This window comes from Petromyzon marinus (assembly GCF_048934315.1).
Source record: "Petromyzon marinus isolate PM22_M1 ecotype Great Lakes invasive population chromosome 68 unlocalized genomic scaffold, UKy_Petmar_22M1.pri1.0 chr68_unloc.1, whole genome shotgun sequence".
Classification (NCBI taxonomy): Eukaryota; Metazoa; Chordata; class Hyperoartia; order Petromyzontiformes; family Petromyzontidae; genus Petromyzon; species Petromyzon marinus.
Window position 1 is genome coordinate 5,982,774 of NW_027422597.1, and position 12,597 is coordinate 5,995,370.

General features: G+C 47.5%; 1 protein-coding gene across 1 annotated transcript in view; it reads right to left on the minus strand.

Annotated features, from left to right (window-relative positions):
• LOC116957999 (E3 ubiquitin-protein ligase TRIM11-like) overlaps positions 1-11,837 on the minus strand; it is a 30,422-nt gene extending 18,585 nt beyond the window's left edge. The window contains exons 1-2 of the mRNA XM_076058183.1: positions 7,573-11,837; positions 6,722-6,817 (exon numbers count right to left, since the gene is read on the minus strand). Coding sequence (XP_075914298.1) covers positions 6,722-6,817; positions 7,573-8,130 — 654 coding nt within the window. The 5' untranslated portion in view covers positions 8,131-11,837. The remainder of the gene's footprint in view (positions 1-6,721; positions 6,818-7,572) is intronic.
• Between the last annotated feature and the right edge of the window lie 760 nt (positions 11,838-12,597).

Sequence of the window (12,597 nt, forward strand, 5' to 3'; positions counted from 1 at the left end):
ATCTAATGTGGTGCTGCACTCTGATGTTGTACCAGAAAACATGTATTAAAAAGGAGGCTTTGGAAAGCTGGAATTTAGCATAAAATTAACTTGAAAATAGTCAACGTCTTACTAAAACTGCAGATGTTCAGAATATTATATTGAAATTCTCTTATAATTATAAAATTTCAAAAGTAATTATAACTACAAAAAAAACTTGTTTGTTCTTTCGGTTAAGTCACATAGAAAGAAAATAAATTTAATAATAGCATACGACGTTTCGATTACAACACAAGCAATCATCATCAGGTACGAATGAATGAGAAAAACAAACCTCGTAAACTAAGAAGTATAATGCAATACAACACAGAGAGTCGGCTAACATAACATTCACCACCCTAACTGGCTGATTAATTCTTCCAAAGAGTGCTAAATTTGAGAGCGAGACAAAACACAGACACGGAGACACAGACACACAGCCAGAGAGAGACACACACAGAGACACACAGAGAGAGACACACAGAGACACACAGACATACACACAAGCAAAGAGAGAGACACACAGAGAGACACAGAGAGAGACACAGACAGACACACAATCAGAGAGAGAGACACAGAGAGAGACACAGAGAGAGAGACACACACATAGGCACACAGAGAAACAACACCTCTGTGAAACTTTGTAGTAGAACGAAGCAAAATGGAGAGTACAATTATAACAGTCACATATTCATTTCACAGAATGAAAAACTCTGGTTTAATCAAAATGTTTAAAAACAATTATTCAAAATTTTTACAAAATGTATGCTTCTCCATTCTCCCATGGAGAAGCAAAATGCTCCTTCATGGAATAAATAAAAGGTGACCTTAGTTAATTTAAATAATCAATAGTTAATAATGAAGATTAATAATAATTAGTGTTGTTTTAACAATGAGATTTAATTCATATTCTATTTTAAAGTTGCGAATTTTGATGTGACGTCATTTCTCCAACCCCCCCCCCCTCCCCCTTCGTCACACATCGTCACAAATGCCTGACCCCCCTCCTCCCTTAGGTGCATGACGTCATTTATGGATGGCCCCGAACCTTTCCTGGTAAAATAAAAAAAAATAGTTTAGTCTATAGGTCTCTATGGCTGTCTATGAGTCTCTATGGGCCTAATATCTCTATGTAGGTCTCTCTCGGGGTCTCTCTGTATCTCTATGGTGTCTATGTATCTCTATGTGGTCTAGTATCTATATGGGTGTCTATGTATCTCTATGGTGTCTATGTATCTCTGTGTGTTTTTGATATCTCTATGGGTCTGGTATCTATATGGGTGCCTATGTATCTCTATGTGTGTCTTTGATATATATATGGGTCTGGTATTTATATGGGTGTCTATGTATCTCTATGTGTGTCTTTGATATATCTATGGGTCTGGTATCTATATGGGTGTCTATATATCTCTATGTGTGTTTTTGATATCTCTATGGGTCTGGTATCTATATGGGTGTCTATGTATCTCTATGTGTGTCTTTGATATATATATGGGTCTGGTATTTATATGGGTGTCTATGTATCTCTATGTGTGTCTTTGATATATCTATGGGTCTGGTATCTAAATGGGTGTCTATGTGTAGTGGGTTCGAATTAGGTGCACACACGACTCCTTGGGAGGCAACGCTGATTTATTAGAATGGTAAGTAATAAAACACAGCACATAAGGTGGTGACCACCGACCTACTCTAGCTAACACATACTTCTCAAATACTCTAGCGTGACCCAGCCAGGTGGGCTACTGCCAGGTCCGCTGACTGGAGGCTTGACTCTTCTTGGCGTCTTCACGATGCATCTTCGTTCTTGATACGGGCAGCCTCGAACCTCGTGAGGAGGCTGCTTATATGGGCCTCGGCGTGCCCGGGCCCCGCCCCGGCCACGCCTCCCTTCGAGAACCCTCTCGAAGCCCCCCTGCTGTCCACGTGCCCTCTGAGGTGCCCCCTAGGCCCCCGGCCCCCACTGGGGTCCAGTCACGTGTCCAGCCGGGGTCACAGAGAGTGCCACGGCCTCACACCACCCTCGTGGCCTCCCGATCCCAGAACCGGCCCTGACGTCATTCCCGCCTCCAGCCGGGATGACGTCATGCGTGTGTGTAGACCCGCGTGGTCATGACGCTCCCCCGCATAGTGACGTCACGCTTGTGCGTGTGTACACAGTAGTGATGCTACCATCACTACATCACCCTCCCCCATGTAAAAAAAAAAACAGCCATCTCGGCTGTGACAATACAGAAAAAAAACAGTGTGCCTCCAACAACGTCAACAAACAACCGGCGACCGACAATAATCACCCCGAGAAACATATGTACACACACCGAGAGGGGGGAAGGGAAGAATGTATGGAATGAGGGGAACCAACAACCACATGTACACCAAAAGAACTGGTCAACCCACTTATCCCTCAGCACAGCCCATCCGTGTGAATTTGTACGCATGCACCGACATATGAATGTGGCTGCTTGACAACGGTGTAAGCAATCAACAAGGTGTGAGAGTCATGGACAGCAGCCAGTCTTCAAACGAATTCGCGTGGCCGAGCCTCCAGGGGAGGCGAGCACGCTCTCCCTGGAGGTCCTGGGGGAACTTGAAAAAGGCCCAAAAAGGGCACGGCCCCTCCCCAGGAGTTGGGCAACAGGATGAGCAGGAGTGACGTACGGGCGCTCCACTCTCCCCTTCAAGTCCACATCCGGTCAGCACAACCGGCGACTCCAAGGGCGGCAGGTGCAGGAATCCTGTGACAAGAAGAAACCACCTCCTGAGGCACAGAACCACAAGCCCACGCCTCAGCTCGTCGGACACGACAGCCACCCGGCCCAGGGAAGTGGAGATGATCGTATTCCGCCCGGCGGAAGAAATAAAAACAAAAATACATAGATTCCGACGCGTTGGATGCACAACCAACACCGGTAAATCAAACCAAAACCACACAACCACCCCATAGATGGCAGGGTCTCACACCGCCCTGTTACCGTTCCACCCCACAGGTGGCAATAGGGCGAAGACCGAAAGTCTAACACCCACCTACAAACACCACTTAACATTCCGGACGTCTCCTACGTTCCAGGTCAAGAAGTCGCACTTCAGGGTCGACCCATGTACTGGCTCAAGGAAGTCACTCTTCAAGGTCGAGCCAGTATGCTGCAACCAAAAGGTACAACCGTTGGATGTTGTACAACATCCCGGGTCAAGGAAGTCATGCTTCCAGGTTGACCCATGTACTGGGCAAAGAAGTCGCACTTCAGCGTTGCCTCAGTATCTACATTTTTTGTAAAAAAATGTTAAATCGATGTGACTCAAAAAAATGCCTGGTCTTGCCCAGAAATGGTTCACACAAATACCCATGCACGTACAAAATGGCGGCCGCATGCACGACCCGCATCCCCTGCAGTTTCCCGCGCTCACACAAAATGGCGGCCCCACGTGCGTTTTCCGCGCTCGCACAACTCAGAAGCCCTCCCTTGAAGGCCAACCCAGACATCTCATGCCACTCGGTAGCACCCCCCGCCTTTCCGACGCGCACGTGTCGGCCGTATCGGGGGAATTATAACCCAGTCTCTCTCCAAGACTCGCATCGCAGCATATAGCTGTTCCGACCGAGCTGAGAAGACACAAGAACACCCCTCTCCAGGACTCGCATTGCAGCAATCAGCTGTCCCAACTGGGTTGAGAGGACACACCAACCCCTCTCTCCAAGCCTCGCATTGCAGCATTTAGCTGTACCAACCGAGCTGAGAGAGCAACTCACCACAAGCTCCCTGAGCCTCTGGCTCACTGTCTCGGACGCGCCTCGGAGTGTCTTGATCTCCGGGCCGCCAGGTCAAGCCATCAGCCACACCATGACGGGACCACACTCGTGTCAACACGCAACAATGACAGGGGCATTCTGGTCAGGATCTTTGGCCAAGACTAGCCACAGCCAGCAGCACAATCCAAATCACTGGCACCATATGTCACCATCACAATTTAACGATCCGTACCAAGGATCACAACAATGTATGTCACAACCCGTATCAGTGCAGAGAGACAGTCTATACAGTACACAGTCCACACATCGTGATCTCGAGAAAAATCCCATACAATCAACACTTCGTTAACAAATGTGGCACAAGCTATATATCAACAATCACGAACAAAGCTCCATACAAAGCATACATTGTTAACACTCACAAGCAAAGTTTCGCACAGTCACACATTGACAACATTCACGAGCGAAGCTCCATACTGTATACCCAAAAACAATCGCGACTCCGCAACGGCAATCAAACAAAGTGTCAACAAATCATTAACCCGGCAATTCACTGGATCTTAACGGAGCCCGAGACCCCCCACATAGCCGAATTCATCATTAACTGGCTCCTTAAGATAACAATCCCGACGCCGTACTTAACAACACTGTTACAAAGCAGACACACGCACGGGCGCCGCGTCAATCTGCCACGCACCCAACCCAACTAACACGCTTCGCAACCCAGCGAGTAAAAAAAACACCTAATCGCAACCCGGCGCACGCAAGATGGGTGAAGTGTGTTTTTAGGGCCGGGTGCATTGTGTCACGACTCGCCTGAGAGGCTGTGAGGAACGGAGGCTGCACTGTGGAACTTGAAGACTCTTGGATGGTGAGCACAGGATGCCACCAAGACGGCCCAAGATCTCCCTCCACAGGCGTTGAGAATGGCGGGAACGGCGTTTTGGCGGGAACCGCGTCCCGACCGCCCGCCAAGATGGCGGCCGCGCGTGCACCATGCGCGCGTGAATTTCCCGCCCAGGCACCCGCAGCAGCAGCAGCGGCGGCGTCCTCTCTCCTCCAGCTCCGTCGCTCTCTCTCTCGATGGCGGCGAAGCAGCGACGTGATGTGCGTGCTGCTGCCCCGCCTGCAGCGCCATGGCCCTCCTTCACCGAGGCTGCAGAACCCCGGGGCTGCCCCGAAGATGATCGTCTCGCCTCCTCGTCGTGTGAAAGCGAGCAGGTAAGTTGTAGTAATCGTGCACATATTATACTGACTAGGATAACACCTAACGTTATTTATTTTTCCGCAATTTCTGACACCAAATGTAGTGGGTTCGAATTAGGTGCACACACGACTCCTTGGGAGGCAACGCTGATTTATTAGAACGGTGAGTAATATAACACTGCACATAAGGTGGTGACCACCGACCTACTCTAGCTAACACATACTTCTCAAATACTCTAGCGTGACCCAGCCAGGTGGACTACTGCCAGGTCCGCTGACTGGAGGCTTGACTCTTCTTGGCGTCTTCACGATGCATCTTCGTTCTTGATACGGGCAGCCTCGAACCTCGCGAGGAGGCTGCTTATATGGGCCTCGGCGTGCCCGGGCCCCGCCCCGGCCACGCCTCCCTTCGAGAACCCTCTCGAAGCCCCCCTGCTGTCCACGTGCCCTCCGAGGTGCCCCCTAGGCCCCCGGCCCCCAGTGGGGTCCAGTCACGTGTCCACGGCCTCACACCACCCTCGTGGCCTCCCGAGCCCAGAACCGGCCCTGACGTCATTCCCGCCTCCAGCCGGGATGACGTCATGCGTGTGTGTAGACCAGCGTGGTCATGACGCTCCCCCGCATAGTGACGTCACGCTTGTGCGTGTGTACACAGTAGTGATGCTACCATCACTACATATGTATCTCTATGTGTGTCTTTGATATATCTATGGGTCTGGTATCTATATGGGTGTCTATGTATCTCTATGTGTGTTTTTGATATCTCTATGGGTCTGGTATCTATATGGGTGTCTATGTATCTCTATGTGTGTCTTTGATATATATATATGGGTCTGGTATTTATATGGGTGTCTATGTATCTCTATGTGTGTCTTTGATATATCTATGGATCTGGTATCTATATCCCACGAGTCCGACTCGGGTTTATAGTCAAAGGCATTGATTATCTGCTGTGAACAACCCGCAGAGCCCAAGAGTGTCTCCGGGTTCAAGCAAGCGTTTAGAGTGCAGTATTTAGAGTAGACATTTTAATGAGCTATCTTTGTGATATTCAGGTTCCTTCTGCAAAAGAGCTACATGGCTCAGTGGGGCCTTACCTGGTGAAATAAAAAAATAGTTTAATCTATGGGTCTCTATGTATCTCTATGTGTCCCTATGTATCTCTAGGGGTCCCTATGTATCTCGAGCGGTCTCTATGTATCTCTATGTGTCTGCTGCTATATATATTCACGTGATGATGTCAGCCACTTTGATGAGCTGCTATTATTTGTGACAGCCAGGGTCACTTCTGAAAAAATCTACACAGCTCAGTGGGGCCTTACCTGGTAAAATAAAAATAGTTGTAGTTTCAATAAACTCAGGGGATGTGATTAGGGATGGCGTGAGGTGCAGCTGAGTGGTGTCTGTGGCTCTGCGTCCGTGCCAGTGCACGACCTCCAGTGCAGTGTAACAGCTGCACCACAGCTCCACCCCGACAATCCGTGGCTCTCTCTACATTTTTTTTTGCCGGACGGGTGGAAGACGTCAAGCCAAGTAACCCGACCTTGCAGCAGACTCGCCGATGCGGTCATCGAATCTGGTAAATGAGCAATCCACTTGTAGTTAATGTTGAGTTTGAAATTTAATATAATTATAGTAAGAGGCATAAAAAATATGAAGCTGCACGAAGTTCGCTTGATGAATTTTGACCTCCACGACTTCCACACTGAGTGGATTTCACAGGAGTCAAAGAGCCAGACCCGGACACGGTACCTGCGCCTCCTTGCGAGCGGCCTCCATCCGCTTCATGGACTCCTCCGCCTCCTTCCTCTTCTTCTCCACCGTTCGCGTCTCCTCCCCAACGTGCGTCTGAAGTGAGAGACGAGACGTCACCAGGGGGAGACTCCAGCCCCCTGAGCCACCCCTCACACCGCCCTTCCCTTCACACCGACTCCTTCACAGTGAAGGCCCTCATCTCCTCAAGCGGATGCCTCGTTGTAGCAGCAGCCGGTGGGAGCCGTGCTGGCTTGGTGTCCATACCGACTCAGACCCAAGAGCCCATGTTCCCACAGCTGTCTAGTTAAAAAAATGAATTTAATATGATTGTGGTGGCTGTGATATCAGTCTCACATCTCTATTCACTTAATTCCTTTACACGGGAATTTTGTTTAGTGAGAGCCTGGCATGAAATACATCCTTGAGGCTGTATCCTTCAGTTCATTTCAGTTTATTTTGGTATAGCCCTGTGAGCCAAGCAGGAGATGTCAACACAGACAGAGACAGATTTAAAAGAGAGAGAATGAACATACTGTTTGGTTCTTTAGGTAAAGTCACGTAGGTAGAAAAAATAATAGATCACGACGTTTCAATCGCAACACAAGCAACCGTCATCAGGTGTGAAACAAACACAGCAGGACTGCTGTGTTTGTTTCGAAACGTCGTGATCTTTTATTTTTGTCTACCTACGTGACTTTAACGGAAGAACCAAAGAGTATGGATTCCTGCACTCACGAAAGCTTGAAATTAAGAATGAACACACAATTACGTTTTTTCATCAGATGTTGTAAAGCCCAGTTACAGAATTAGTCAGATCGTGTTGTGGTGTCTCACTCTGAGGGCCTCACCTTCCGTGTCTCGTGCTCGTCCTTCAGCGTGGTGACATCATGTCCTTTGTGTTCACCTGCGATGGTGCACGATGAGCAGACCAGGCTGCTGTCTACTGTGCAGTAGAATTCCAGCTCTCTTTTGTGTTCAGGGCATCTTCGCTCATCCAAGCTCGCAGTGGGATCCACCACAGCATGGTCGCTCAACCTGGGATTCTCCACGTGAGGCCTAAGGTGAGAAAAACAGTAGGACATCTCGCATCTCAGGCAGGTCTTCACTGCAGGAGTCTGGCCATCACCACAGATGTCACACACGACGGCCGCGGCCATCCCGTCTCCAACTCTGAGCTGCTCCGCCAGGTTGGCGAGGGCCACGTTCCTCCTCAGCTGGGGTCGCACAGGGAAGGTCGCTCGGCACTGTGGGCAGCTGAAGCTGCTCGCTGTCTCCCAGGCGGCCTCCAGGCACCGCAGGCAGAACGAGTGTCCGCAGCTCAGCGTGGAGGGGCAGACGAATGTGTCCAGGCAGATGGAGCAGCACAGCTCACTATCCACACTCTCACTGGGAGTCCCGCTCGCCATGACCCATGGCGTTGCTGGGGTCGCTCGTTGTGTGGCTCAGAGAGACGCTGGACCAGGACCTCTCTCTTATAGCAACGGTGAAGAAGGAAGTAAAATACTTAAAATATTTTCATTGTCGTCACTGACATCACGAGACACTGCCAGGAATGTGAACCCGTGCCCCTAGGTGCACAAACAGCAGTCTCAAGGTGAACACGGCTACTGTACATACCGCTATATGAACAAAATGTATCAACGGAACTTACTCTTTAAAAAAAAAAGAAATGAGTTGTTCATATAAGTCGTAGAGGTTCAGCTGCGATGGCTGATTCATGTAATGAGTATCGAGAGATAAAGTAATCTTTGCAAAGCTTAGCGCACAAGTTGATGTCTATGGTAAGCCAGAGCAATGGATTACATGCCACGGTCTCTAGGAGATGTTATCTCCCTCGCCTTATGGCTGCTTTATATTTAGAGCTTGTGTCTCTCTGTCTCCCCTTGATAGCGTGAATTTGTATCTGGGTCCTCCGATTATCCCCTCTACATTTAGAATCAACATCACGCGTTTAGAGTTTTTGGCTGAAGTCAACTTCCACATATGCCGCTTCATTGCACTCACATTTGTAACAGCCAGGTCGCTTCTGACAAAGAGCCACATAGCACAGTGAGCCTTACCTGGTAAAATTAAAGAGTTCGTGTCGTAGATATCTCATGATGTCCTGTAATTCCATCTTCGGGTAATTACCGCAATGTGACGAGTTTTTGAATGGCATTGTGGCATCTGAGATGGAATTTATCTGTAGCCTCCCGTGACCCATCCTGGAATCTTGAGCCTTTTGCAAGCAGTGAGAATCTATCACCAACTTTACCTGCCTCCATCACCCACTGCTGGCGATGACACTGTCTCTCATTTTCACCTTGTCCGAGACTGCAGATCCCTGTTACAATCGTTCGCAGCCGCATCCATTGCGTATTTTATCTGCGTTGTTTCACATTCACACGCGTCCTCCATCCATCTTTCCACAGCCCCTCTCCTCCCCAAGTGCTCCAGTCTTTGCTCATCACACCACGCTGCTCCTCGGGCGTGTTGAGTCACAGCGTGGTGTGATGCACAGGCGTCGTGGCAGCTAAAAAAGCCTGACGGCCTCTCCTCAACAACTAGAAGTTTTCTTTATTTGAAGCTTTCGTGACTGCAGGAATCCATACTCTTTGATTATTTCGGTAAAGTCACGTAGGAATACAATAAATCACTTTTCAGGCGCAACACAAGCGTCCGTTATCAGGTGATGATGACAGATGCTTGTGTTGCACCCGAAATATCGTGATTTATTTTATACCTACGTGACTTTACCGAAAGAACCAAAGAGTATAGAAGTTTTCTTCCCGGAGTAGAGCCCTTTGAGATAAGAAACTATTTTTTCAAGGGTGACTTTGCCAGGAGACATCATCAAAGCGTTCCATAAGTACACACGTACTCACTGGCCCAATCATACTCTCTCGCACTCATACACTCACTTGTCCAAACACGAACCCATTCACCCACGTATCACACCCACTCACTCATTCAGCCATCCTCCCACTGGCCCACTCTCTCACACACACTTCATAATAATAAATAGAAGTTTACTTCCCTGACTAGAGCCCATTGAACTAAGGAAGCTCTTTCTCAAGGGCGACCCGTCTGGCAGTTGTGGGCAAGTTTTGTCGTTGGAGGCCCTCGCCAACTCTCTGCTTGCCACGAGAGACCCGGGCGGTGCCTCTACTGAGGTCAAGGGTCGCAGACCAAAATAACAAATTTAGTTCTACCTGATGACGTTGCTTGTGTTGAAATCCAAACGTCGTACTTATTATTTAATGTATTTTCTTCATATGTCACTTTACCGAAAGAACCAGAGAATCTCCTCCAGTCATGAAAGCTTCAAATCAAGTAAAACAATAACAAGAGCCATTGTTTTTCGAATTTGGTAAAAAAAACTAAAATATTTCCAGAGTGGCTACCACAATGCTTGTGAATATGAGACAAATATTTGGAACTTCATTCACATCGTACGTAGCCAACCGCACTAATTGGCGGTGCAGGGGAAAGACAACAAATTAAACACAACACAGAAGCAGTTCTAAAGAAACTCGTTTGTAAATTTTCATGATTGAAAAGTACCATAGCTCCAGTGGCTTCGTGACCAAACCTGATCAGTCTTACGCTCAGGCAACAGCGTGTGGAATGCGTTGTACATGGATTGTACGAGTTGCAGAACCGGCGAGATCTCTATTTCTGTATGGGGGTTGTTTTATTGCAATCAGGTTAAAGGGTTGCATTTTTAAGGCATTTACATAAATTCCACGCGTCAATCGGCACCCTGAACACCCTTTAGCTAATGAGGGGTCCCATCTGGGGGGACATTTCCCAGGTGAAGAATTTGAATATTATTTTTCCCACGGGCCACCCTCACTGCTTTGGAAACGGTGGTCGTGCAATGCGTGGTTAACTTGCAAAGGGGCCAAAAACACGTTGGCTCAGCTTGTGCCAAGTAAAATTACATCCATTAAGGAGCATAAAGTTACATGATGGGAGCAAATGTCGTTGTAACAAAGAGAAATCGCCCACCAATCGCACCCAATTGTATTTTCTAAAGGGTTTCTCTTTTTTACACGCTTTCATTTAACTCACTGTCTGTTGTTGTATCCTCAAATCTTGTAACTCACTTTTCACCCACTTCCCAAAGTGGTATCGACTGCAAACTTCTTGTAGTTACATCTTTCTGATGACAATACTATATTGTAAAAAAAATGAAAAATATATCTTCTTTGGTTCTTTCGGTAAAGTCACGGAGAATGAGAATAAAATAATAAATTGATAAATTAAAATAACACAATAAAACAATAAAATTATCACGATGTTTTGGCCACAACACAAGCGGCCTTCATCAGGTGAAGAGACGAGACTGTCTAAAGGACAGCGCTGGAACGAAAAAGCCACGCTCAGATCGCGACCTTTAAGCTGTGTGAGAAGAAACAAAGCGCCTTGACAAAGGAATTAGCATATAATTTAGCATTGAAATAGCTGAGTGATTAGCTTGTGACTGGTCACAGAAATAGCTATGTTAAAGTCAGAGCATACACATTCACAGAGGCACCTAGTACAAATCAAACAGGAGAATTTAGCATTGAAATAACTAGGAGAATTTATCATTGAAATAACTGAGTGATTAGCTTGTGACTGGTCACAGAAATGGCTATGTTGAAGTCAAAGCCTACACATCTGAGCTATTCACAGTAACCGGGTATTAATTGATCAGACCAAACAGTTCTCGTTGAAACCCTCTGCTGCCAGACCACCAAGATTATATGGCCTTCCAAAGATACACAAAGAAGATACACCGCTTCGTCCCATCGTCTCTACTATCAACTCCCTCACCTATAAACTGGCACGTTTTCTTGCTGATATACTGCGACCTTTCACTGGAAAAACCACCTCTGCGGTACTAAATTGTACTCACCTGGTATCGACAATCAAAGGCATTTCCCTGTCCCCAGACGACCTGCTTGTCAGTTTTGATGTGGTGTCCTTGTTCACCAAAGTCCCGGTACCTGACACCATCGCTATCATTGAAGACCTGGTTCATCAAGGACTGCATACTGATGTACCCCCCCTGGTGAGACATTGCTTAACCAACACATACTTCACCTGGAATGGAACTTTCTACAAACAAACTGAGGGCACCCCAATGGGCTCCCCCCTATCTCTGGTTGTAGCCAACGTATTCATGGAAAAATTTGAAACTGACGCCATCCAGACTGCCACTCTACGCCCGACCTTATGGAAGAGGTAAGTGGATGACACCTTTGTCATCTGGCCACATGGCCAACCTGCTCTAGAACAATTCCGCGACCACATCAATTCCATACACCCAGCCATCAGATTTACCATGGAGGTCGAAAAAGATGGCAAACTACCCTTTTTGGATGTCTTAATTAAAAGGAGACATGATGGTTCAATGAGCCACTCTGTCTACAGGAAAGCTACCTATACAGATGCTTACTTGAAACCAGATTTCCACCACCATCCATCCCAGAAGAACTCCCTCATCAAGACTCTATACCATAGAGCCCAATGCATTTCTGACCAGGAACACATTACCAGTGAACTCAAGCACGTACACCAGGCTCTCAGGGCTAATGGTTACTCCGACTACACAATCCGCAAAGCCATCACTCCAGTCATGAAGAAGGATCCTCTTGTGGAGCCACTCAAAACCATCACCTTACCCTACATTGCAGGGGTCACTAAAAATATCTCCAAAATCTTGAATAAACACAAGATCCAGGTCCGATTCAACACAGTACATAAAATCCGTGATCTAGTTCCATCTGTAAAAGATGCTGTTCCGGACATACAGTACCCGGGCGTTTACAAACTAAAGTGCCTCTGTGGTAGTAGCTACATTGGAGAAACCAAACGACATATCTCGGACCGCATCCGCAAACATA